The following is a 24,472-nucleotide window of genomic DNA, read 5'->3' as shown; positions in this document are numbered from 1 at the left end:
TATTACTCGTAGGCGAAGTTGCACGAAATCGTAAAAATAAATTTGGTCAGCCGGACTCAGATTAACTTATCACAATGCACCAGACACAGCTGTATCTAAGTCGTTTTTATTTTTCAGAACTCAGTGACGCGCTGCCATTCTTTTAACCATCATTTGCTTGATATCCATTTCTATTCATCACTCATATATATTTTTCTCATGATTTTTAGATAATGCGTAGAGCTTCTTTAATTTCGTTGATTGCTTACACTGTGGTGTTTTCTTTAGTATTATTATTATTTTAACACGCAAATGATCTTTAATGACTGCTTCTGTCTGACTATTGTGCAGAAATAAAGATACTTTTCATCAAACTTATTTTTTGCCTTTCACAAGCAAGGCATTGAAAACACAGTTATGCTGCTTAAAATCTACATTTCGTATCGGTTGGGATCGCTGACACATCCTTGGGTGCATGAGTTTATCTTCATAAATTAATTTCCTTTATCGCATGTTATACAGTGTGGATGCGGCCGCGATTTAGCTACATGGAAATTCTGGTCAGAAGCAAAGACACCGCCGCAAGAGATACACTAGCGGCGCTTTAAAATATGAATTACCGTATTGAAATATGGTGATTAATGCCTAAGCGATTCGTCTATTTGTATGCCGCTTAATTCGGTTTCTCTGGAGTCACACCTGTTATTCAACACCGTGATCGCGTCGCGTCGTGGTTGGTACTTTCTGGCACCCACTTGTATAAATAACCATTCGGTTTAAAGGAAGCTTCAGGCCAAGGCGAGGTGCATAATTATACGATACCTAGAACACACTCACTCAGCAATTCTTTGGACGCACAGATGTTTACAGGAAAGCTGATGCTGGAAGTCAGCGCCGGTGAGAATGGAATCCTGCTCCCTCATGTGGCAAGTTGCCTTACAGGCCACATTCATTCAGGTTTTCGTTATTATTCCCATAATTTCATTTAAAGTAACAGTCAGTTTCTTTTGTGGTTTCCTTGGCTGAAAAGTCTATTGGCCGCATGTGGTTATGACTTACAGCTCTACTGTAGTCCGTCTGAATGTCATCCTTATTTTTCACCTAATGTGCTTGCAAGACTTGCTCCATTTTATCTTTTTTTTTTTCATTTCCCAGGACGGTATCAGGTCCGTGAGGCGAGCTTTGAGGCTGCAACGCGTAACTGCGGCACGGTCTTGTAGGTTGGGTAGAGCCCGGCGAGCACGGTGCCGGGCAGTGTGCCGACAGAGACGCCGTCCAGGAACCTCTTGCGGCGCGCCTCGCCAATGACCGAGCGGTCGCCCAGCCTCGCCACGGCGTCGCCTTCGCGCAGCCACAGCTCCTTCGGGTGCAGCGGTCGGTGGCTGCGCGCAAGTGGCCCCGCAGTTAGCAGACATTTTGAGGCCGTCAGGCAGCTTAGAGTGGCGGCGATAACCGCGGCGAAATAACAAGCATAGAGCGACTGAGAGTTGAGCAAGTTGGTAAGAATTTATTTATTTATTTATATGTTTCGGATGCTTTCCTGGCCCGAAGGCATTACAGAACGGAGTGGTAAGTGAAAAATAAACAGTACATAAGTATACAGTAATAGGTATTAAAAAGCGGCAGAAAATACAACAGCCTTGAAGTTGTCAACGTCTGTAATGGCAACGATGGAGAGAGGAAGGTCGTTCCAGTCGGCGCTGGTCTTAGGAATAAAAGAACCATGACACATTTTTGTTCTAAAAAATGGGACACCAGCTTTAAACATGAGATCGGAACGCGATGAAATGAGTAATAAGATGATCCTTTAATAGTGGGTTGTGGTGATACAGCCTTTGGAAAAGACACAGTCTAAAACATTTACGGCGCAATGAACGGTCTGGTAAAGTAACTGTGTTTTTCATGGAAGTGATGCTGGCGTAACGGGAATAGTTAGATAAGATGAAGCGTGCTGCGCGATTCTGGATGGATTCTAGTGTGTTTATTAGTGTGATTTGACAGGGATCCCATACTATGGATGCATATTCTAGCTTTGGTCGCACTAATGTTTTGTAGAGGGTAAGCTTTATCGGCATAGACGCAGCAGAGAAATTTCGGCGCAAGTATCCAAGAACCCGGTTAGCGTTATTAGTGACGTGTTTGATGTGCGCATGCCATGATAAGTTACGTGAAATATGAACACCTAGGTATTTGTACGAGTTGACAGATTCAAGAGAAGTATTGTAAAGTAAGTAAACACGCGTGTTGTCCATGTTAGTGTGGCCCGATACATGCATTGTTTTACATTTATTAACGTTTAGTCGCATGAGCCATTTATCGCACCAGTTGGATATGCTTCAAAGATCGTCTTGAAGCTTATCAGAATCAGTGTGGTCAGTTATTTTGCGATAAATGACGCAGTCATCTGCGAAAAGCCTGATAGATGAATGGGAAGAATTCGTGCTACTGAAAGGCATGCGTGGAAACACGGACACAAGTGGGGACGAACAGGCACTTGTGTTGTACTGTTTAGAGACTAGAGCTCCTGGACCTGTAAAACACGAACACCTCAAGAGAGAGAGAGAGAGAGAGAGAGAGAGAGAGAGAGAGTGAGAGTGGGGGGGGTTGGGATGGATGGACGGATGCATGCTTTGAGCTGTCCATAGAAGCGGGATGGTAAGTTACGCCACCATGCTCTTTTTCTTATTTTAGCGTAATATCTTACCCATCGTGTTACTTTTGTTACAGACAAGGAATTCCTAGCATCAAACTTTCTGAACCACTATTGAGAACTTAGTTTTTGTACACCTCCGTTGTTTGTGGTCTGCCTACTTTCGTGGCACAAAACATCCGATCAAATTTCATTTATCTCTACTGCGGACGACATGTTTACTTTCCGCATGCTCTCGTGAACCTCCCCGTTCCAAAGGGGACGCTCATAACATCCATCCATGCATCGCGGTCCATGCAAGAGGCCGCCGTCGTGCACAGCGTTCGCCGCGAGCGTTTCCCGGTAAACGTTACGGTTGCGCATGCGCTGCCGCGAGAAGGAGTCGGGAATGCTATCGCGTCCGCTCTGAAAGGCGAAGCTTAAGCGTCGTCCAGATTTTCTTTTTTGTTTGTTTGCGCAATTTTGAGAGATAACTTACCGTGACGAATGATTGCATTAAAAGGTGCAGAAGATGGTTTTAAATGCGTTTGCATTCACTTCAATTTTGTCTTTCGTGTAGTGTGCTGACTTGAAACCAAATTAAATATGTAAAGTAACAAGATGAACAGGTCTTGCGGCGAGTTGCAAAATTATATTGTCACGAACCAAGCGTCTCAGTGTGAAGGCTGCTCACGTTTGGATGCTATTAGTTTTTAGCCACTGCTGACTGAAAAGGATGCTTACAAGGCTGAACCACAGCCGGATCGATCAAGCCGAAGCGTCGCGGCAGGCAGGGCTGGCACTCGCTGTCGCCACGCCATCGGGTGCGCCACTCACCTGTAAATGGCCCTCCTCGCCGGGAACTGGACGAACGCGTAGAAGTAGTCCACGTCCAGCGACACCAGCTGCGCCGAGGCGTCGGTCCGCCGCGCCTGCATGAGCTCGTAGACGACGCGGCACACGCCCGACGAGAGCGTGCACACCACCCGGTCGCACTCGGCGAGCAGCAGCGCGTCCCTGGCCAGCGGCAGCAGCGAGCGCAGCGAGTAGCGCGTACGCTGCTCCCGGGCCGCCGCCGAGGCCGCCTCGTCGCCGACGAACGAGTAGTTCGGGAACCTGCACGTGACCGACCGCGCGGATGGTGTTCGTCGGCCAGGCTTTCCTCCCGGGAAAGCCGTTGCAGCTTCGTGCCGCGCGAATAATCATTTTCCACGTTCACGCTTATTTGTTTTCATACACAGGCAAGAGAAAACCGTACTTTATCCATTGCGTCCTCGCCTCATAACTAGTGGATACGCTGAGGGAAAACAGCTTTCGTGCTAGCACAGTGACGGGCAACGCTTGCAGCCTTTTACAATTTTGTGCATTTCAGTGTTTAGCCTTATAATGCGCAACGTGTTCATTTTTTCTTTTTTGCTACGCTGACTGTGACACCTAGAAATTCCGATTAAGCGCGGAAAACAATGCATAGCCCATAGCGGCGCTTTCGAAATGCTCGAGCGTTATTTTCAGTAGTGGATAGTTCAGCGAACGAATTACTAATAAATTAACTACCACGCTAGTTAGGCTTCTAGTCAAAAATCCTCTCATTGCATTTTGTTTGTGGAAATGGACTCTTCATGGCCAGAAATAAGGGCAAACGAATTTGATTTTTTTCTTTATGTGGTACTGCACTTGAGTTTTAGAGGCTTAAACCGAACGCATTCCTTCCGATTATTTTTCTCAGCGACGACAATATTGTGGTGGGATAACTAAAATAATGTATCATGTATTTATCTTATGTTTCATGTATTTCTTATGTTTCATGTACAAGCCAACAAACAAAGACACCAAGGACAACATAGGGGAAATTACTTTTACTTACTAAATGGACTAAAGAAATAATAAATAAATGGAAATTAAAGTGGATGAAAAAACAACTGGCCGCAGGTGGGATACGAACTCGCGTCTTCGCGTTACGCATGCGATGCTCTTAGCAACAGAGCTGTCGCGGCGCCGTTCTCCCATTCACTTTCTGAGGTATTTCTGTTTTACTTCTACAACTAACCTCGGGGGTGTTAGCCAGCATCACCGTTCACAAGCCTTGGCGGCGGCCTCCTCTCGCTATGCAGCATTGCCATACGTTTCGCATCCTGAACATGCGACGAATAATACCAAAAGTTGGCCCTTGCAATAATGTGACGAGCCAGTGTGGACGCCAGTTTGTTCTGCGGCCTGTCGTTGACCACACGACGTATCGCATATGCGAATAACTACTTAGCTGTCCCGAAATCGGCCATTACGATGATGACATTCTACGCAGACAACCCGCGTGACCGCTCCTGTGGCAATTATCTGTTAAAGTAGCGAACGTGGCTAACTACAGAAATGAGCTGTGGTCTGAACCCGCATACCGACTGCGCTTCAACTTGGAACAATGGTTCCGTTCCACCGATCCACCGGCGATGAGAACGATCAACTTGAACTTTATCAATTCTTCTAGTATCCACTGGAAACGTCCTCCTGGGTCACAGACTGCCATAGGCAGCTGGACCCACGAGGCGTTATCGGAGCAGCTATCTCGTGCCTGCCGGTGTGGACGATCACGTCGAGTAGCTCCTCTCAAGACTCGCGGTGTCCCGGGACGCGTCTAGGGATGCGACCGCCGATGGTTCCAAGACCCGCTCTCTGCGTCCCGCCAGCGAAATTATCAGCGCTCCTCTATGCCGTGGTCGAACCGCGCTCGCCTTCCGGTTCAGCCGCTTCCTGAACCCGTCACCGCCGTACTTTGTCGCAGTTCAACAACTCCCCGTGCTGCGCAATCTCGTGTGGTCGCTCGGCGTCACGACCTCCGGAAGTATACACGGTGCAGACGAGGTGGTCACTGGATACCGTTTGCAGCCAAAAGATATACATGCTCCAGATTTAGTTCTAAACAAATTTGCCTACTTGTTGACCTGATGCCTAATAAACGTCTATAGCTGTTATGGATGCTGGATCAACCATTGCCGTAATCAGCCTCAGTTTAAAATTGCACTGGCACGAAAATTTATGTTCCGTTGTAATAATGCGGCAACCTTTTATGGTGCTAGTGGAAACACGATGTGTACTATATGCGCACTGCAGACGTATCCTTGTATAGCAAAGTGTTTACCACAGAATTTGCAATGATTATGGCGGCAGCAATTATATCGACACTCTAGGCGCATTTTCGGCATCACCGTGATGTTGCGGATAAACAGACAAATACATAGTCCGATGGCCGGATCTTGTCTGTCTCTTTCTGCCTCTGTAATTTCATACCTCGATTAATGAGCACCGCTTGCGCAGCCACCTTTCGTAGACCCATTCTTTTGCGACCCTTCCATACAATATTGCCACATGAAGGCGGCTCTGGGCCGTCCGGATGGCCGAAGACGCCACCAGAATGCAAGTACTGGCCGCCGTCTGAGGAAGGGGGGACTGCGGGTTCGTCTAGCTCCCAACCTCGCCACCCCGGGACCCCATCGAGGACACAATAAAGTTCTATCTCTCTCTCTCCAAATATCGTACATATGAGTCAACGTGTTTTAATAGAGAGTTTTAGCGTGTCCGGTATTACCGTAAACGCAAGAGGACTGGGCGTTTTACCGAATAATCGGAAACCTCAACGGCCTTCACAGTGAGCCCACCTGGTGGTGCAGTGCTCAACCGGACAAATACAGCGAATATTGCATTAACGAAGTGTATCTTACTTTGCTACTGGTATACATTTTCGGCAGCAACCCGATTACGTCGTCCCTTAAAGTTTACAGCAGCAGCAAAGTAAAATGCAGTTGCTTACTGCAATACATTAGCGGTGTTTATCTGGTGGGGCTCTGCGCCAGCAGGTGGCCGCACCTTGCAGGCCGTTCCGGTTTGCGCCTCGGTAAACGGTAACTTCGGTAAAACGTCGCTTGCGTTTACCGGGATACCGGACACTCTAAAGCTATCTCTTGACCCACCACGCCATCTATGAACGGTGAGAGCAGCCGCATGGTGTGAACGTACCTGTGGCGAAGCTCGTGAAATACGTCCGGCTCGTCCGTAGCGACGAACACCCTTCGAGGGACGTGTGGTCCCACGGCGGCAAAGAAGGCCTCCGCGTGCTCCATGTACTCCTGCGATTCGTGGAACGACGCCTCGCTCTCCTTGTCCGTGCGACGCACGTGCAGCCTGCGCGTCGGCACACGAGAGCTTTGTGTCAGGTTGCCCGTTCACTCTAGAAACGCGCTTAGCGTATATCGCTCATATTTCGTGCACGCGGAAACAGCGACGGGCTCACTTAGGAATTTTTGCAAATAGTTGGCAAAGTGTTAGCGTGCGTTACTTGCCCCGCCACAAAAGACCGATAAGTAGCAAAGTATTGGGATAGTATGCGACAAAGGCGCTGAGGAGGCAAGGCTGCATCGCCTCCGCATGGGGTCAGCACGTAATCCGCTCATAGCTATACATTATCGGGCTCGCCGCGCTGCCGTTGTGTGTCGCTTGTAAGACTCACAGTGACATTAAGCACTACTTCTTGTAGCGTCCTCGACTCCTTACAGAGCCTGAATTTTGTTGCAATGCCTCGAGCATCTCGTCTTTCCAGACGCTCACGTGATTGACATGACGTTTTGCGTAGGCACTGGACATTCAGGAGGAACGTGTCTCGACTCGGAATGGAGCATTGACTTACCCTAGGTTGGATCGTCTCAGGGTGTAAATGTGTCGGGGGATGCGCGGCCCGGCGCTGCACTGTGCACGGGTTGGCCTACAGACAGGTTGCGGGATTTCGTCCTGTTCCGCCTCGCTGTGGGCGTAATCTTGTTCGCCCGTCTCGCGCTGTGCTTCTAGACGGCGTTAAGGCTACCGCCTCTTGTTATGGGGACGAGGTTCCAGCGACCTTCAACAGCGCCTGCTTGGAGCTCGAACCAGGTTGACCATCGAAGAGGGTTCGGCAGGGAAGACGAGGTGATGTAAATGCAATAACATGTTTCATACATCTTGCCACTGGTAAGCAGTGCGCTCCACGACAAAAGAAGTAGCGAGACGTTCGGCATGGGTGCTCCTGCATGCAAGGACCGAGAACTGTCTCCACGTGGCGGCTCGCTGGTTTTTTATGCCCCCACCATCCGGGCAACCTCATTCTCACTTACTGCCTGGTAGACGACCTTGTCAGGACACGTCGAGTCAACCCACACAGATTAACGCGGAGGGAAACCACTCCCTGGCGTAGAGGGGGTGGACGTAGGTCACGTCAGGTCAACGCACACTGAATACGGAGAGAAACCACTCCCTGGTATTGAGGGGGTAAACCTAGGCCACGTCGGGTCAACCCACACTGAGGAATACGGAGAGAAACAACTCCCTGGCGTATAGGGTGTGAAGGTAGGTCATGTCTGGCCAACCCACGCAGAAGAATACGGAGAAGCCACTGTAAATTTCGTTGTACACCACACGTAACTGACAGCCAAGTATTTAAAAAATATTTACGTCAGTGCGATCCTTGATACAATGTGTAAGCGCCACTGAACGAGGACGTAGAAACAGGCACACAGACACCGCGCTGTCTCTGTGTGTTGGTTTCTTCTACGTCCTCGTTCAGTCGCGTTTGCACATTCTATCATGGATTAAAAAAGCTAGCCCGCCAACGTGTTTTAACCAAGTATGATCCTAGAACTTCTTTACAGATGATTGCACTATAACTACGAAAAATATTTTACTTTACCACTGCCGAGACGATGAGAGTAGTTCCGCGTGGCGCCACTTACCCGACAATGGGCGATTGGAACTGCAACTTTCTCTTGGCTTGCGTGATGAGCTCCAGCAACCTCTTGGAAGGACGCATGATGTAGGCCATCAGCTGACCGAACCACCAGGCGTACGGGTCACCGTGCAGTCGAACCAGGGCATCGGCCACGTCTCGAGGAAGCTCGAGAAGGGCAGCGCGGTTTGCCGACACTATACGGTGGATGAAGACAAACTTTCTTGCAACTGACAGACAAGCACTTTTCTTTCTTCATTATCTAACTGTTCCGAGCACTTGTGAATTGCAAAATTTTATTGCGAATAGCATTCTCGTCATTGTAAGATCAGTTGTTTTTTCTGGCTATCTGTAACTGTTTTCATTGGGCGATTCCTAAGGTAGTGCAGTTTAGAAATGTCGCCCTAACCTCGTTTACGGCGCTTTTCAACAAATCTTTAGAACTTCACCGCATTCATCTGCTTCTAAATAAAGCCATTGGCATAACTGTATTGGCATCGCTGGTTAAGTCCGAATTTTTGTACTACTGCATTGGGAACCACGCGGTTGGTTGAAATCGACTTCGTTTCTTCATTCACTCATTCTTGAAAGCGTAGTAGCAGCGCACGAGGGACGAGGGACGGTGGAAGACAACACGGGCGTTTAATCACAAATAAAATTATAATGAAAAGAGCACCCAGTGTCTATCTAGGAATGAAACGCATGGACCAGGAAATGCGATAAGAACGGGAAGAAAGTGCGTACCGCTGGGGACGACTAAAAAAATGCAATAAACGTTCACACACGCTCGCGCAGGTGTCTGTATAAATTAGGTAAGAGACGGTGGCGTGAATATTACGAAACATTGTGTTCTTTCACATCAGTTCCGGGAATATGGTTCTTTGTCCCGTCTAGTTACGCAGAGTTACCTTTTGAGAGCCCTTGAAATAACTTGCAGCACATCAGAACCAGCCGTTGCTGACTAATTCTGTCTGCTGATAACCTGACCAGGAATTTCATTCACTTGCCAACAGTTCCATGTTCCGTAGCACTCGCAGAGAAGAAAGTTCGGCCATTCTTTTCGCCGCAACAGTGTAAACTTGATTGACACCTTAAACGAGCTAAAATGTGCTCCTACAGTCTGCCGCACGAAGAGAGCTGCATGATCAGAACGTGTTACGTATGTGATGTTAAAAGACCTCGAATCTGCAATTAGAACGACTCTACTGGAATAATTTAACCTTACGTGGATAAGAGAGACTGCACCGGATTCATGGAAAGTCGCTCGTGTTATTCCAATACTGAAACCTGGAAAAAGTCCTCTTGGATGCTTTGGGCCCGTCAGCACAAGCTGTCTCTGTAAGAAAGTGGAGATGGTGGACAGTCGTCTGCAAGGGCAGTGTGAACAAGCGAGGGTCCTTTCCGACTACGTGACAGGGCTTGCACAAGATTGTTATATACTATGGACGCTGTGCTTAATATGGTCACATGCGTTGAACATGAAGGCATATGTGGGAATGTAACAATCGCACTACTCTGACGTTCAAAGGGCATTCTATATTGTAAGTCACATAGATGCGCTTGCTAGTATGTTAAAGCTTGGCCTATGCGACCGATCATTGCGATGCATTACAAAATTCTTGAGTGAAAGGAAAATATTGTTACGTGTGGAAAAACACATATGAAAGAGGCTATATACAGGGTATATACAAGGCGCGTGGAGAGTTGTAAGGTTTGAGTCGGGCGACGTGGACAATGTCACTGGTTGTCACAGCGGAGGACGTAGTAGGCGTGGCTAGAGCGATTTCGTAGGTGACATCGGTTACTTGGCGAAGCACGCGATATGGGCCTGTGTAGCAGGAAAGCAGTTTTTCACATAGGCCAACTTTACGCGATGGTGACCAAAGCAACACGAGGGTGCCGGGCACAAAATGGACATAACGGTGACAGAGGTCGTAGTGTTGCTTTTGTTTGCCTTGAGAGACTTGTAGACGAGTGCGCGCAAGTTGGTGAGCATGGTCAGCATGGCCGATAGCATCACGGGCATAAGCGCTAGTTGAAGCTGGGGTGGACGGAAGCACAGTGTCCAGTGGTAGCGTCGGTTCACGGCCATAAAAAGAGGTAAAAAGGAGAAAAGCCAGCAGTTTCGAGACGGGAAGAGTTATACGCAAATTTAATGTAAGGTAGAGCCTGGTCCCACTCACGGTGGTCGCCTGAAACGTATTTAGATAGCATGTCTGTAAGGGTGCGGTTCAAACGCTCAGTGAGGCCGTTCGTTTGAGGGTGGTAGGAGGTGGTAAATTTATGCTGTATTGAGCAGGCATGCATGATGTCGTCAATGACTTTGGCTAAGAACGTAAGGTCTTTTAGCAATCGACGCGAAGCACCACGAATCAAAATAATATAATGTACGAGGAAGTCCGCAACATCAGTTGCGCAACTGGTCGGAAGAGCACGGGTTATGGCGTAGCGGGTCGCGTAGTCCGCCGCGACGGCAACCCACTTGTTTCCTGATGTAGATTCCGGAAATGGGCCGAGAAGGTCTAAGCCGACACGATGGAAGGGCTCGGCAGGGATGTCGAGCGGCTGCAGGTAACCAGCGGGGGGCTGGGAAGGCTTCTTGCGTCGTTGGCAAAGTTCACAAGCGGCGACGTAACGTCGTACGGAACGGGCAATGCCCGGCCAGAAAAAACGGCGACGTACACGGTCATAGGTTCGAGATACGCCAAGGTGTCCTGCCGTTGGTGCGTCGTGGAGCTCTTCTAGAACGGTTGAGCGGAGGTGTTTAGGTATGACAAGTAGGAAATCAGAGCCGTCCGGATGAAGGTTACGACGGTACAGAGTACCGTCGCGGAGGACGAGGAGGCGTAGAGTGGCGTCGGACGGAGAGTGTTCAAAACGGTCGATGAGTGCTCTGATGTAGACGTCACGACGTTGCTCGTCGGCGAAATGAAGCAGCTGCGACACAGAGAATACACAAGCAGCACTGGTAATATTGGAGGAGTCAGAGTCAGGGTTGTCAACAGGGTAACGCGACAAGCTGTCAGCGTCTTGGTGCAGGCGGCCAGACTTGTAGACCACGGAATACGAAAATTCTTGCAGTATCAAAGCCCATCGACCAAGCCGGCCTGTAGGATCTTTTAGGGATGAGAGCCAGCAGAGAGCCTGATGGTCAGTGACTACGGAAGAAGGGCGACCGTAGAGGTAAGGACGGAACTTCGCAACCGCCCAGACTACAGCAAGGCATTCTCGTTCTGTAATGGAATAGTTGCGCTCCGATGGTGTGAGGAGGCGGCTCGCATAAGCAATAACGCGATCCTGGCCACGCTGACGCTGGCCTAAGACGGCACCTACGCCATGACCGCTGGCATCCGTACGCAATTCTGTAGGGGCATCAGGGTCGAAGTGGGCGAGAATGGGTGGTGAGGAGAGAAGAGTGACCAGACGAGAGAAGGCGGCGGCTTCTGCAGTACCCCACGAGAATTGTACGCCTTTCTTCAAAAGATTAGTGAGGGTCTAGCAATTGCCGCAAAATCTTGAACAAAACGACGAAAGTACGAGCATAGCCCGACAAAACTTCGAACGTCTGCGGCTGTCTTCGGAACCGGAAAGTCTCGGACAGCGCGAGTTTTGTCAGGATCAGGCTGTACTCCGGAAGCGTCAACGAGGTGGGCCAGAACAGTAATTTGGCGGCGGCCGAAACGACATTTCGACGAGCTAAGTTGCAGCTTCGCCTTTCGAAATACATCAAGTATACCTGTTAGACGCTCAAGGTGAGTGTCGAACGTGGGCGAGAAGACGATGCCGTCGTCGAGGTAGCAGTGACATGTGGACCATTTGAAACCACGGAGCAAGGAGTCCATCGTACGCTCAAAGGTGGCCGGGGCGTTGCATAATCCAAACGGCATTACTTTAAATTGTTATAGGCCATCAGGTGTGATGAACGCGGTTTTTTTCTGTCCATATCGTCAACAGCAATCTGCCAGTATCCAGAACGAAGATCAATAGAAGAGAAATAGCTGGAACCGTGGAGGCAATCAAGGGCGTCGTCTATACGTGGGAGCGGGTAGACGTCCTTCTTAGTAATGTTGTTCAGATGGCGGTAGTCTACACAGAAGCGCCACGTGCCATCCTTCTTTTTAACCAACACTACAGGTGACGCCGAGGGACTCGAAGAAGGCTCAATGATGTTTTTGTCTAGCATTTTGTTGACTTCACTTTGAATTACTCGGTCTTCCGACGCAGAAACTCGATACGGTCGTCGGTGAATAGGAGTAGCATTGCCAGTAAGAATCTGATGCTTGACCGCGAGCGTCTGGCCTAAAGGGTGATCGTCGAAGTCGAAAATATCTCTGTAGGACGATAATACTTGATAAATGTCTTCAGCCTGCGCAGAAGACAGGTCCGTCGCAACCATTTTTTGATTCTTGGGATTGACGGCCGAGGCTAACACGATGGGCCTGCTAAGCTCGCAAGAAGCATCGGTCGATGAAGTTGCCACGTGATGGTCGCAGAGAGAATCAACGTTGGCAAGTTGGCCAGTTGAGAGTAGCGCCTTGTCCTGTCCTCTTTCATGTGTCTGTCTTTCTGCGCTAAACAAAGTATTCATGGATTCGCACCAACTAGCCCGCCAACGCATTGTGCAAGGCAAATACCTTGCGGTAGAATTTGCTTTGCCAATCCAAAGTTAAAGATAGGCATGAAATTGCGGTTCGCAGTAACAGTAAGTATACTGTGAGGCACGGCAACGTCATACTGTAGTGGAATGACGGGCAGAGAAGTGACGAGGTACTCGCCATCAGGGACTGGGGGGAAGGCAAGAGTTCAATATAGGCTATTTATTTTGGCGGCAGGCGAATAAAGCCGGTGAGGCGTAGGCGGCACTGGGGTGTGTCAGAAGGTTCTGCGAGAATCGGCAACTCAAGGCGAAGGGTACTGGAAGAGCAGTCAATAAGAGCAGAATACGCGGAGAGAAAATCGAGGCCGAGAATGAGGTCGTGGGGGAAATGAGCAATCACGGTGAGGAGACAGGAGTGTGGCGGCCGGCGATGCTGACACGTGCCGTACACATGCCGATGATGGACACAGTACCGCCATCCGCAACGCGGACGACGCGTGCCGACGCTGGGGTGTGGAGCTTGTTCAGTCGTCGTCGGAAGGCAGCACTCATAATAGAAAGATGAGCACCTGTATCGATGAGTGCCGTCACAGGATAGCTATCAACGTCAACGTCAAGAAGGTTTTGGTTCGTGTGTAACGTGAGCAGAGGATTTGAGGGCAGGGTGGACAACGCAGCTTCATCTCCAGAAGCTGCAGTACCTAGTTTTCCGGCTGGATCCGGGAGGCGATAGGCGACGGAGAGAAGCGACGGGGTTGGGGCGAACGAATCTGATGGCGTCGAGGTGAAGGAGAGTGGCTGTAGCGAAGGTTCGGGGCAGGAGCATCAGCGGCAATGGGTTCATGGCGGGTGGCATAGGGAACAGAAGGTCCAAAGGGGCGGCAATGACCGACGGTGTATATCCGAGGAGGTGGTGGCCATCGGTTGCGGCAGTGACGAGCGACGTGGCCGATGCGACAGCAGTGGAAGCAGATCGGCCTGTCATCAGGAGCACGCCATTCGGACGGGTTGCGGCGAGATGTGGCAGAAAAGGACTGCCGGGGACGAAGAGGGCTGCTAGAGAACTGGGGAACCGTGGGCGGAGACGATGAACACACGGAGTTGAGACCCATGTTCTCAAATTCCTGTTTGACGACGGCCTGAATCAGCGCAATCGTGGTTGCTGGTGGATCGGAGGCGTCTCGGAGAAAGCTGGCAAACAGGCGGCCTCGAGCTCGCGGCGAACAATACGGGTTACATCGTCACAGGGAGTGGTCTGACGCGGTCTAGCCTCACATGTCGACGTAGCAGCAGTGTTGGGTAGCCGCGTGATGCGATGTGTGATACGGCGGCTCTTAGCTTGTTCAAGGCGACGGAATTCTTTGATGATTGCGTCGATAGTCAAGACGTGACCGAAAACAAGCAAATTGAAAGCATCGTCGGCGATGCCTTTTAGCACATGCGACACTTTATCTGTTTCAGACATCGTATCGTCAGCTTTGCAGCAGAGAGCTAAGACGTCGAGGATGTATGAAACGTACGGCTCTGTAGATGTCTGAACACGAGATGCAAGAGCCTTTCTCGCGGCAGCCTTGCGCCCAATGGGGTCGCCGAACAGTTCCCTGAGCTTTTCTTTGAAACTGTCCCAACTGTTTATCTCGTCGTCATGCGTTTGGTGCCACGCGCGTGGGGTGCCGCCGAGATAAAAGATGACATTGGCGAGCATGATCGTTGGATCCCACCTGTTATTAGCACTGGCGTGTTCATAGAGCTTGATCCATTCGTCAACGTCATCTCCCTCCAGGCCAGAGAACACACCAGGGTCGCGATGTTGGGCAACCGTGATGATTGGCGCAGTCGGTCAAGCCGAAGCCGTTGCAGAGGCTGTCTCGTCACCGGGAGGCATGGTGACAAGCTCGACCACTCCAGAGTTCCGTTGTGAGGACGGGCATCGCTGACCTCCACCAGAATGTTACGCGTGGAAAGGCACAGATGAAAGAGGCTCTATGCAGGGTATTGACGCTGGAGCCCGACCACCAGGTCGACACTCGCCCGCGCCAAGATGACGCCAAGATGACGGAAAAATCTATAATTTTGTTACATGAATTTAGACGAGGAAAAATCGAAAGGGCACAGACCCACTTCGTCGTCGTTGTCGCGGCGGCTCGTCCCTTGAGCATCGCTCCATGATATCGTAATAATATTTTTGCGAGCTAGAAGCAGCCGCTACTCTGTTACACAGGCTCAAGCAACACGACCAACAGGAAGGCTGAACTCCTTCTTAAAACATGCCACCGGCAGCCACCAGCTAATGGCACAGAACATCGTCCTCCTCGTTTCAGTTCACTAGTTTTCTTCACCGCGAAACTACCCTGCTGGCAATGAAGCGCCGTACCGGAGCAAGCTACCGTAGGGCGCTGAAGGCGGTTACGCAGGGCTCGAAACGAGCAACGCGAACAACTTTCGTTTTTGGTTGAAGCGACGATGCACCCGGGTCGGCAACGACAATCCCATACGTGACATCAGAAAGTTGTCGTAGGATCCTGTAGGACCCTGAACGATGCGACAAGAGCTCTTGCGATAGATCAAGACGACGAGACGGCGACCACAGGAGCACGAAGGGAAACAGCCAAAAAATCGACGCCCTGATAGTGCTTGTCATAGCGGGAGTTTTGGTGAGTCCGTGAAGCCTCGAGACAGACGTGCACAATCTGGCAAGCTTTGGCAGCCAGAGAAATTGCATCACGAGCATAAGCGGTCGGCGACTACAGCGCGTTGAGAAGCGCAGTGTCCAGAGGCAACACAAGATCACAGCGAAACATTAAGTAAAACGGCGAGCAACCAACGGTGTTGTGGCGGGATGAGTTATATGCAATAATGACATACGCCAAAACGACGTCCCAGTCACTGTGGTCTGCGGAGACGCACATAGCAACATGTCGTTGAGTGTTCTGTTGATGCGTTCGGTAAGGCCATTTGTCCAGCGTTAGTAAGCAGGGGCGACTTTGTGCAGAAGAGCATGAGCGAAGCATGGCATCGATTACTTTTGATGAGAAGTAGCATCCGCGATGAATGAGGAGCTCCCGATGAGCGCTATGGGGCAGTATAACATTGTGCAGAAGGGAATCTTCGACGTCCGCGGCGCAGCAGGTGGAGAGGGCTCGTGTATGGCGTAGCGGGTGGCATAATTGGTCGCAACGGCAACCAATTTGCTGCCGACAGACCGACGTAGGAAAATCGCCAACTAGAACCAGCCCCACACACACAAAAAAACAGTTCGGTAGGATTGTCGATCAGGTCTATAAGGCCAGAGGGAGGCATGAAAGGGGGCTTGCAACGTTGGTCACAAGCGTTGGCATATCGGCACACAGAGCGGTGAAGGCCGGGCCCGAAGAAACGGCGCCGGACTCGGTCGTAGGTAACCCCGAGACGACCAGCGGTATAGACGCGTCGTGGAGTTACCAGACGACGGTGGTGTACAGGAACGACCAAGTAGGAGTTCGGTGCCATGGGAATGCAAAGTCGATGGCACTTTTGTATAGGGCTTCATCGAGTAGAGTGAACTGGTGAAGTGAACGATCAGGGGTGTGAAAGCGAAAACGATCCATGGTGGAGCGTAGACCAGGATGACGGCGCTGTTCGTTTTCGGTATGGAAAGTCAGAAATGGACATAACGCAGATGGCGGAGTAGGTGTCAGTGGCCTCTAGGGAATCCAATGGACGGCGAGACAAGCAATCAGCGTCCTGGCACAGGCGTCTGGATTTGTACACGACTGTAAGCGTATGCCCTTGCAATCGCAACGCTCAACGGCCAAATTTGCCAGTAGGATCCTTCAGCGAGGACAGCCAGCATAGTGCGCGATGATCACCAATTACACGGAATGGACGACCAAACAGGTGCGGGCGAAATTTCGCGGCCACCCAAACTAGCGCAAATCACTGTCATTCGGTGATTGCGTTCGGGTGTCGAGAGAAGGCGGCTAGCATAAGAGAGCAGGCACACTCAGCCACTCTGGATCTGAGCGAGAACAGCACCGATGCCGTGTCCACTAGCATGGGCGCGGATCTCAAAGCGGACGCAGAAGGGTGGGCCGAAATCGGGGAACTTGTAAGCAGTGGAATGAGTGCGATGAAGGCAGTCCCCATAAGAAAGCCTCTCCGCCCACATAATGTTCAAGCCGATATCGATTGTATTTAGCGAAAGCTAGGCTTTTTGAGCTTTTCGATTTGTTCGTTCACACAAACAGATCAAAACAATGTCTCCAAGGCTCATAAAGGATTCTTTTTGTAAATAATTGTATTAAGGAGAGATTAGCGCCTGTGTGCGCTGCCGGTTACTCATCTGGTATGGTTGTCTTCCTCAGTGTTCACAAAAAAACTGTAATTGTGAAATAAACACAGGAACGCTAACGTACAAAAAATTCACATACAACAATATCAATGTTCAAACAAGATAAATATTCACACCTTATAAATAAACATAAATGTTCTTGGGCACTTGGAAATGAGGTCTCGCTTTATTGCCACTTTCCAAGCACAACGCTTTCCTGCTCGAACAGAATAGCCACAAAAACACGAAAATACAAGGAAACACTTTAAAAAACAATATCTGTCATTTCAAAAGAGCAACAATACGAGCAAGACTAGTAACGAATAAATGAGAATAATCGTTATCTCGTCTACTAACTTTTTCATATATTTGATACTTTCTAGAATTGAACTACTATGTTTATTCGCACATCCTATGCATGCAAATGGACTTCTCGCCGTACACACGAACAATAAGTTGTTGTGGCGAGCACTCAAGCCCCGCGCAACAACATAGTCTCCACAGTGTCTCCGTGGCCTCCACAGTGCTGCCCAGAACTTCGGAGACAGAGCACAGGAGAACGTCAGAGGCTACAGGTGACAATGTGGCGTGGCCTGGACAGTAACTTACGGTTCTCCCCAGGCCACTGCGAGCGCGGCTCTATCCTGGAGGGGCAGGCGGAGCTCAGCGGCAGGAAAGCCTCGTGCCAGGCCGAAGGCGCGTAGTGCCAAGGCTGCGAATCGACGAGAACGGGCCGGCCCTGGCTGACGCCCTGCGCTAGGCACCACAGCACGTCGTGGATGGCAGAGGAGAAGCCATAAGGGTTGGCGAGCCGGCACACCAGTGCCTGTGAACAGTTGCCCCTGTTCTGGTTGTGATCGATGGCACGGCGAACCTGTGTCGACGCCAACGTTAACGCCTTGCCGGCCAACCCTTCCCTTATCTTATTTAGTTGGCATTTTATCGCCTTATTCACCTTTTTAATTTACCTTCTGGTCTGACCCAGCTCTGGGATTTGGGGAAAAGATTTAGGGTTACCTGCATTTGGACGATAAACTGAAGGTTAACAATGAAACCAATGTGTTAGACCGTGTAGTCAATGTTGTTTTTTATAGAAGCCTTCCATCTGGAAGACGTCCTTGGCCAACCAAATGAAGGGCTACCTTTGAGCCTTTTGCCAATGCTCAACAGTCCCGGCCTATTCTCTTCCTTCTTTACAATGCAGGAAGCACTTTATGTAGGAAAAATGACATTTTCTTAACGTCGCGTGATGCTCAAGCTGAAATTATTTTTATTACTGATACTCGGTTATGTACACCTATTTCTTATGTCGAACTCGCATTTGTCAACGATTGGAACGTTTACAGAAGAGAGAGGGCAAGTAAGACATTTTAAGACTGCTTGATTCCTGAACCAAACTAGGTTACCGCAGAAGCTGCAGCCGCAGAATGGCCACAGTAACATTGAAAGCAGGCGCGCATAGGCTTGTAGGTATATGGCGTTAAAATGTGTATTACACATAGAAAAGGAGTTCACTTCGAGACCATGGATAAGAAGGCAGAAAAATATTTGTTGTGGCCAAAAAGTGTATAGTGATTAGTTGTTCATTACACACGGCTCAAAAAACGCAACGACACGATACGGACAAGAACCCAACAAATTAGTTATTCAGCTTAGAACGACAGTAGCTGAACGACAGTAGCTGACAGTTCGCAGTAGCTGAATAGTTATTCAGCTACTGCGAACAGTGTTTCATGATGGAGCGTATTAGGGCAGAGGCTTTGGCGAGTTGGTCGTGGTTCATAACGACGGTGTTTACGTAGCGCACGAGTGTAGGAAAGGAAGTACAGAGACGAGTAAAGAACGCCCCATTTACTCGTCTCTGTGCTTCTTTTCCAACTTTCGTGCGCTGCGCAAACACCGCCATTATGTTCCCGATGGAAGCATGCAGGCTTATCACACAATTCAGTGAAGCGTAGGGTGGAGTTTAACCTCGAGAAGCTCAGGCATGTAGGATGCGTTAACGGGTACTAAAGAGAAACATTACAAGTCAGCTTAGACTGAAGTGTTAGACAAAAACTTGTCTGGTCAGGAATAATCACAGTCAAAGGTAAAATGAACGCCACAGTGTAAAAGAAAAAGCCAAAAAAGTTTCTTCCTGCGCCATCACTGAGCATTATGCGCCAAAAGGACATGATATTGATTGGCGTAGTGAGCACGTGATATATCCACGAAAAGACATCTAACCTCGCGTCTTCATCTGGAATCATTACTAATAAAACCTAATTGGACGTTGAATCGCAATGACGGCAGCCTTCCTTCCGTTTATGCCCGCGGCCTACGCGACCTATTCACGCGCACATAAATCATGCCCCGATTTCATTTCCTTTTATGTGAACAACGCTCCTACATCTTGTTATTCTTTGGTGGCACGAGCATCGAGTGCCACTCTTGAACAGCACCGCCGGTTTGCCTCCAGAGACGACCGGGCAGGAAATTAAAAACAGATCAGAAACAAGAAAAAAAGTAGTACAGAACTAAATTCATGGGTCTCATTATATATATGATATGAGAACATACATTTAGTTACAATTTCAGTTCCTGAAGTGTCTGGAATAATTACAATTAATTAGACGTAGTAGTTCTGCGGAAACCCGCAAGGTGGAGAGAAGTAATGAATAAAGGGAAATCAGGCATCCACCCGTTCGTAGCAATTGCTACAAAGGAAACCCATACGGGTTCACGAAAGGAAAGCCTCAAGGTTGAATAAAATTTCGTCCTGGTCCGGGACTCGAACCCGGGACCACTGCCTTTCCGGGGCAGCAGCTCTACCATCTGAGCCAACCAGGCGGCTAGCAGCAATTGTAGCAATTGCTACGAACGGGTGGATGTCTGATTTCCCTTTATTCAGAATTAATTAGAAATCGCTGATTACCGCACACCAAAGCACGGAATTGTAGACTTTAGAGATCCGTCACGTGAGCACGACCTTGGAAAAATTCCTGGCAAACCAGGAAGCAGACAGCGGAAGTAATGACGTCACTAATGACCTCACACGCAAGACGGTGGCTTGAGATTTAACCTGTTAATTAACGGAAAACAGTTGCCTCCGAGTTGGGTTCGTGCGTTGCGTTCGCCTAAAGTTAATCGAAAGCACACCAACGCCGACACCTAAGTCAATGATAAGAAACGCCTACCATTCTTTTTATGAAACACTTAAGAAGCCTGTATTTAACTGACGCTTTCGAAACATTGCCGACGCATTCATTATTTTTTTGTGCATGTGGTTGGCGCCCATGTTATCTTGGCTCAGTTATACTACTAAAGTGAATAAAGGGAAAATCAGACATCCACCCGTTCGTAGCAATTGCTACAAAGGAAACCCATACGGGATCCTCCAAAGAAAAGCCTCACAGTTGAAGAAAAATTCGTCCTGGTCCGGGACTCGAACCCGGGACCACCGCCTTTCCGGGGCAGCCGCTCTATCATCTGAGCTAACCAGGCGGCTAGCAGGTGGCAGGGCGAAGTCGAATTTGTCGACAACACGAAGCAAAGGCAAGAGTTTGACGTAGTAGTTCTGCGGAAACCTGCAAGGTGGAGAGAAGGAATGAATAAAGGGAAAATGGGACATCCACCCGACATCCATCCACTAATAAAGTGTTCTTTTAAAACTCCATTTTCTTTGATTTCGCCTGATCAAAGTTTGAATTTTTATGCTGCTTTGTGCCGAAATCCCGAGGCCGGAACGTCAATGTGACGGCACTGATTTCAATCATCTTTTCGTATTTGTGCAGTAGAGATCCAGTAAAAGTTTCTGAAACTGGCCAAGTTCTGTCTCTGCCTGTTCTAGCAAGCATTGTTGTAGTACATCTTCGAGGTAAAAAAGAAAGGCATCTCAGACGCCGTCAATATCTATGACGTCATGGCGTGCCCGTGCGGCCGCTCTTCTTCAAGGCAGGTTGTTTGCAAGTGCAGATCAAATTGTTTTTCTGCTTAGTGTCTCTTTAACGGGTTGTCACGGAATATCTGTAAGAGCGATTTTGCGCGTTCGACCGTTGGTGCACGAGCAAGGGGAGCTCGTGCACCCTTGTTCGGCGTGCCAGCTGAAGCGACGCCAGTCCACCTCAATGGCAAGACTCAAGACACTTGGCGTCCTTTTCGATTCGAACCATTCAATAGACTTAAAACACGAGCTCCCGCGAATAAAGCAAAGTCGGAAGGTTTCTATGTCTGCATTTTTAAGCGTCGCAGAGACACTTACAACGCGGGATGGGTGCCCTCAGGTCGTTGTTTATTTCGCGCGTTTACATCTATTGAAAGTGAACATCTTGACGCGTTCGTGTGTTTGTGTTCATCCGTGTGTTTCAGTCGTTCCAAGGCGCGAGCTACGACGAACGGAGAGTGCGTGCTGCCTAAAGCCGCGCCTGTGCGCTGCCATAGGATAATCCGTCTTCTCTGGATATCGACCTCACAAGGATAACGGCCGAGATGGGACGAAAGATAGCAGAGAGCCAATAGCACCGTCCACTACCTCTGAGACAGGTTATACACGGCTATCCGTTCGGCCTGAAGCGGGCAGGCCACGTGCCTCCATGTAGGACGATGAAGTAGTTTACGCGACGCGCGCGAGGAACCCCGAGAAAGACCGCTTCTGCGGTAAGATCATGCAGGCACTGTAGGAGTCGGTTAAAGCGCAGTTGTTGTGAGCCGGCAAGACCAAATCATGTTTCTAGACAAAAGACACGCCGTGGGCTTACGGACGCGACCCTAAACCGTAAGCATAGTTGTCACTTTATTACTACTATCTTGTTTCGCTACTTTCGTACTAGAGCACTGTCCAAGATGCTTTTCTTTCTTTTTCGTTTCCTTCTGTTTATTTTTCTTTACCACTGCTTTCACTGATGCCAACCATATCGCAAGCACCATCTACTATCGCTTTCTATTTTGCTCATACAACTGCTTATGGCTTTTATTATTATTTATTGATTTCATTTTATCATTCTTGTACTGTCTTTTTTTTCTGCCACTGTATAGTTCGATTTTATTTAGTCATTTATTATTACTGCGGAGTCACGTGCCACCAAGCAGGGGGGGAGGTGGCACAGAAAATACACAATTAAATACCATAATATGGAAAAGCATCATACAAACACACACAGCATACGGTCATACATATGTTACATTGTACACATGCATATCGTACGAACACATTACAAAGTTCACACACTCGAGACTCCCAAGTTATCAAGAAACGTTTCCACATTCGGGCTATCCACTACACACTGCCACGATTTGTTCCAGTTGGTGATTGTGTTTACAAAAAAAGAGTATTTAAATATATTACTATGGAGCTTGATATTCTTGAATCATTTTTCCATTGTTATAACGTGTACCTGCACGGGAAACATCAGCAATGTACTCATGACTATTAAAATTAAATTATGGGGTTTTACGTGCCGAAACCACTTTCTGATTATGAGGCACAGCGTAGTGGAGGACCTCGCAAATTTGGACCACCTGGGGCTCTTTGAGGTGCACCTAAATCTCAGTACACGGCTGTTTTCGCCTCCATCGAAATGCACCTGCCGGAGCCGGGATTCAATCCCGCGACCTTGTGCTCAGCAGCCCAACACCATAGCCACTGAGCAACCACGGCGGGTACTCATGACTATTGATTTTGACTATATTATTATATATTAAGTACAAAAAATTTAACTCTGGCCTCGGTGCGTCTCGCCTGAAGTGATTCTAGGCCAAGAAAATTTATCATTTTTGTTACACTGTCTGTTCCTCTGTATCTATTGCAAATAAAACGGGCTGCGGTCCTTTGTGCTCTTTCAAGTTTTGCTATGTTTTTTTCTGTGAATGGATCCCATAAACAAGAAGCGTACTCAAGACGAGGCCGCACCAAAGCCTTATACGCCACCATCTTCACATGAAATGGAGCATTGGGCAGTTTACGTCGCAAACGCCAGAGGGACTTAAGGGCACTCGCGCAAGTAGTGTCCATTTGCATATTCCAGTTCAAGCTGTTAGTGATTTCAACTCCAAGGTATTTTACAGCTGGGGATTCTCTGAGCGTCACTCCAAGTATAGTGTATGGATATTGCAGAACCGTTTTCTTTTTGCATATTCGGAGTACTAAGCACTTCTCAGGGTTAAGAAACATGCCCCATTCAGAGCACCAGCTCGATATTTTACTTAGATTATTTAGCCTATTTTGATCCGCGTGGAATTCACTGTTGTATACAGAACACAGTCGTCTGAATCTACCACATTCACTATGTCATTAATATAGATTAAAAACAGAATAGGCCCCAGTGCTGATACCTGAGGGACACCAGATGGGACAGGAAGGGCATCTGAACAGTGGTTATCGTTCTAAACTTATATAAATCTATTATCAAGATATGCTCTGATAAGGTCAATAAGGTTGGAAGAGATTCCGGCTGCGTAAAGCTTTTCTATGAGTTTATTCTGGGGAACCTTATCTAACGCTTTGGCGAAGTCCAGAAATACTGCATTCATTTTCTGTCTATCGTTAACTGCGATGAAAAAGTCATGAAAAGAAGTAACAAACTGAGAGACAGTCGATAAACCGCGTGTAAAACCATGTTGCTCATCAGATAAGAAATGAGTCTCCTCTAGGAACTCAGTCAAGGACCCGCAGATTACATGTTCAAAGATTTTGCAGCTGGCTGCGATCAGGGATATTATGCATGAGTACTCATCAGTATTTTACTACGCATTTGAACGGTTCTTTTTTTCACAACTCCTACAAACTAGGTGATGCTTTCGCGCTTCCGACATATGCTTTATTTTGATAGTTCATTTTTCGTTTTTTTATACTGCATTTATTCTCCAGTTTAATGTTATCTGTATATTTTTGCATTGTGCTGATGAATCCTGGATTGGGCAGTGTTTCTTGAAAAATGCGTACAAGGTTAGCCATGGTGGCGTTAGCGAGCCACGCGCTGACGACCGTGGATATGGATCACGACATCGCACAAGCTTCCGCCGGCTTGACGTATAGGCGAACGATCCAGACACCTTAAAATGCGAAAGCGAGCAGCAGAACGAAATCGACTTATTGGCTTGTCCTTTACCACGATTCAGTACGTTCAAATCCGCCAAGATATTTCACCTCGCTTTCACCATCGCGAACCCGCAGCATTAAATTGTCCCCCTAGGAACAACTCTACATTATTTTGCAAAATGATTCCGGGAAGCTAATTA

At 48.6% G+C, this 24,472-nt stretch overlaps 1 protein-coding gene and 1 non-coding gene across 2 annotated transcripts in view; both read right to left on the bottom strand.

The window, feature by feature from the left end:
• Nucleotides 1–94: 94 nt before the first annotated feature.
• Nucleotides 95–24,472, bottom strand: part of LOC142582179 (alpha-(1,6)-fucosyltransferase-like) — a 241,443-nt gene continuing 217,065 nt past the window's right edge. The window contains exons 3-7 of the mRNA XM_075691577.1: nt 17,867–18,131; nt 8,359–8,548; nt 6,617–6,781; nt 3,446–3,724; nt 95–1,361 (exon numbers count right to left, since the gene is read on the bottom strand). Of these exons, the coding sequence (XP_075547692.1) occupies nt 1,142–1,361; nt 3,446–3,724; nt 6,617–6,781; nt 8,359–8,548; nt 17,867–18,131 (1,119 nt within the window). The 3' untranslated portion in view covers nt 95–1,141. The remainder of the gene's footprint in view (nt 1,362–3,445; nt 3,725–6,616; nt 6,782–8,358; nt 8,549–17,866; nt 18,132–24,472) is intronic.
• TRNAS-GGA (transfer RNA serine (anticodon GGA)) lies at nt 20,012–20,086 on the bottom strand. The gene has a single exon. It is a non-coding gene; the product is annotated as a tRNA-Ser (tRNA).

This window comes from Dermacentor variabilis, chromosome 5 (genome assembly GCF_050947875.1).
Source record: "Dermacentor variabilis isolate Ectoservices chromosome 5, ASM5094787v1, whole genome shotgun sequence".
Taxonomy (NCBI): Eukaryota; Metazoa; Arthropoda; class Arachnida; order Ixodida; family Ixodidae; genus Dermacentor; species Dermacentor variabilis.
This window is presented reverse-complemented; position numbering and strand designations above follow the sequence as displayed.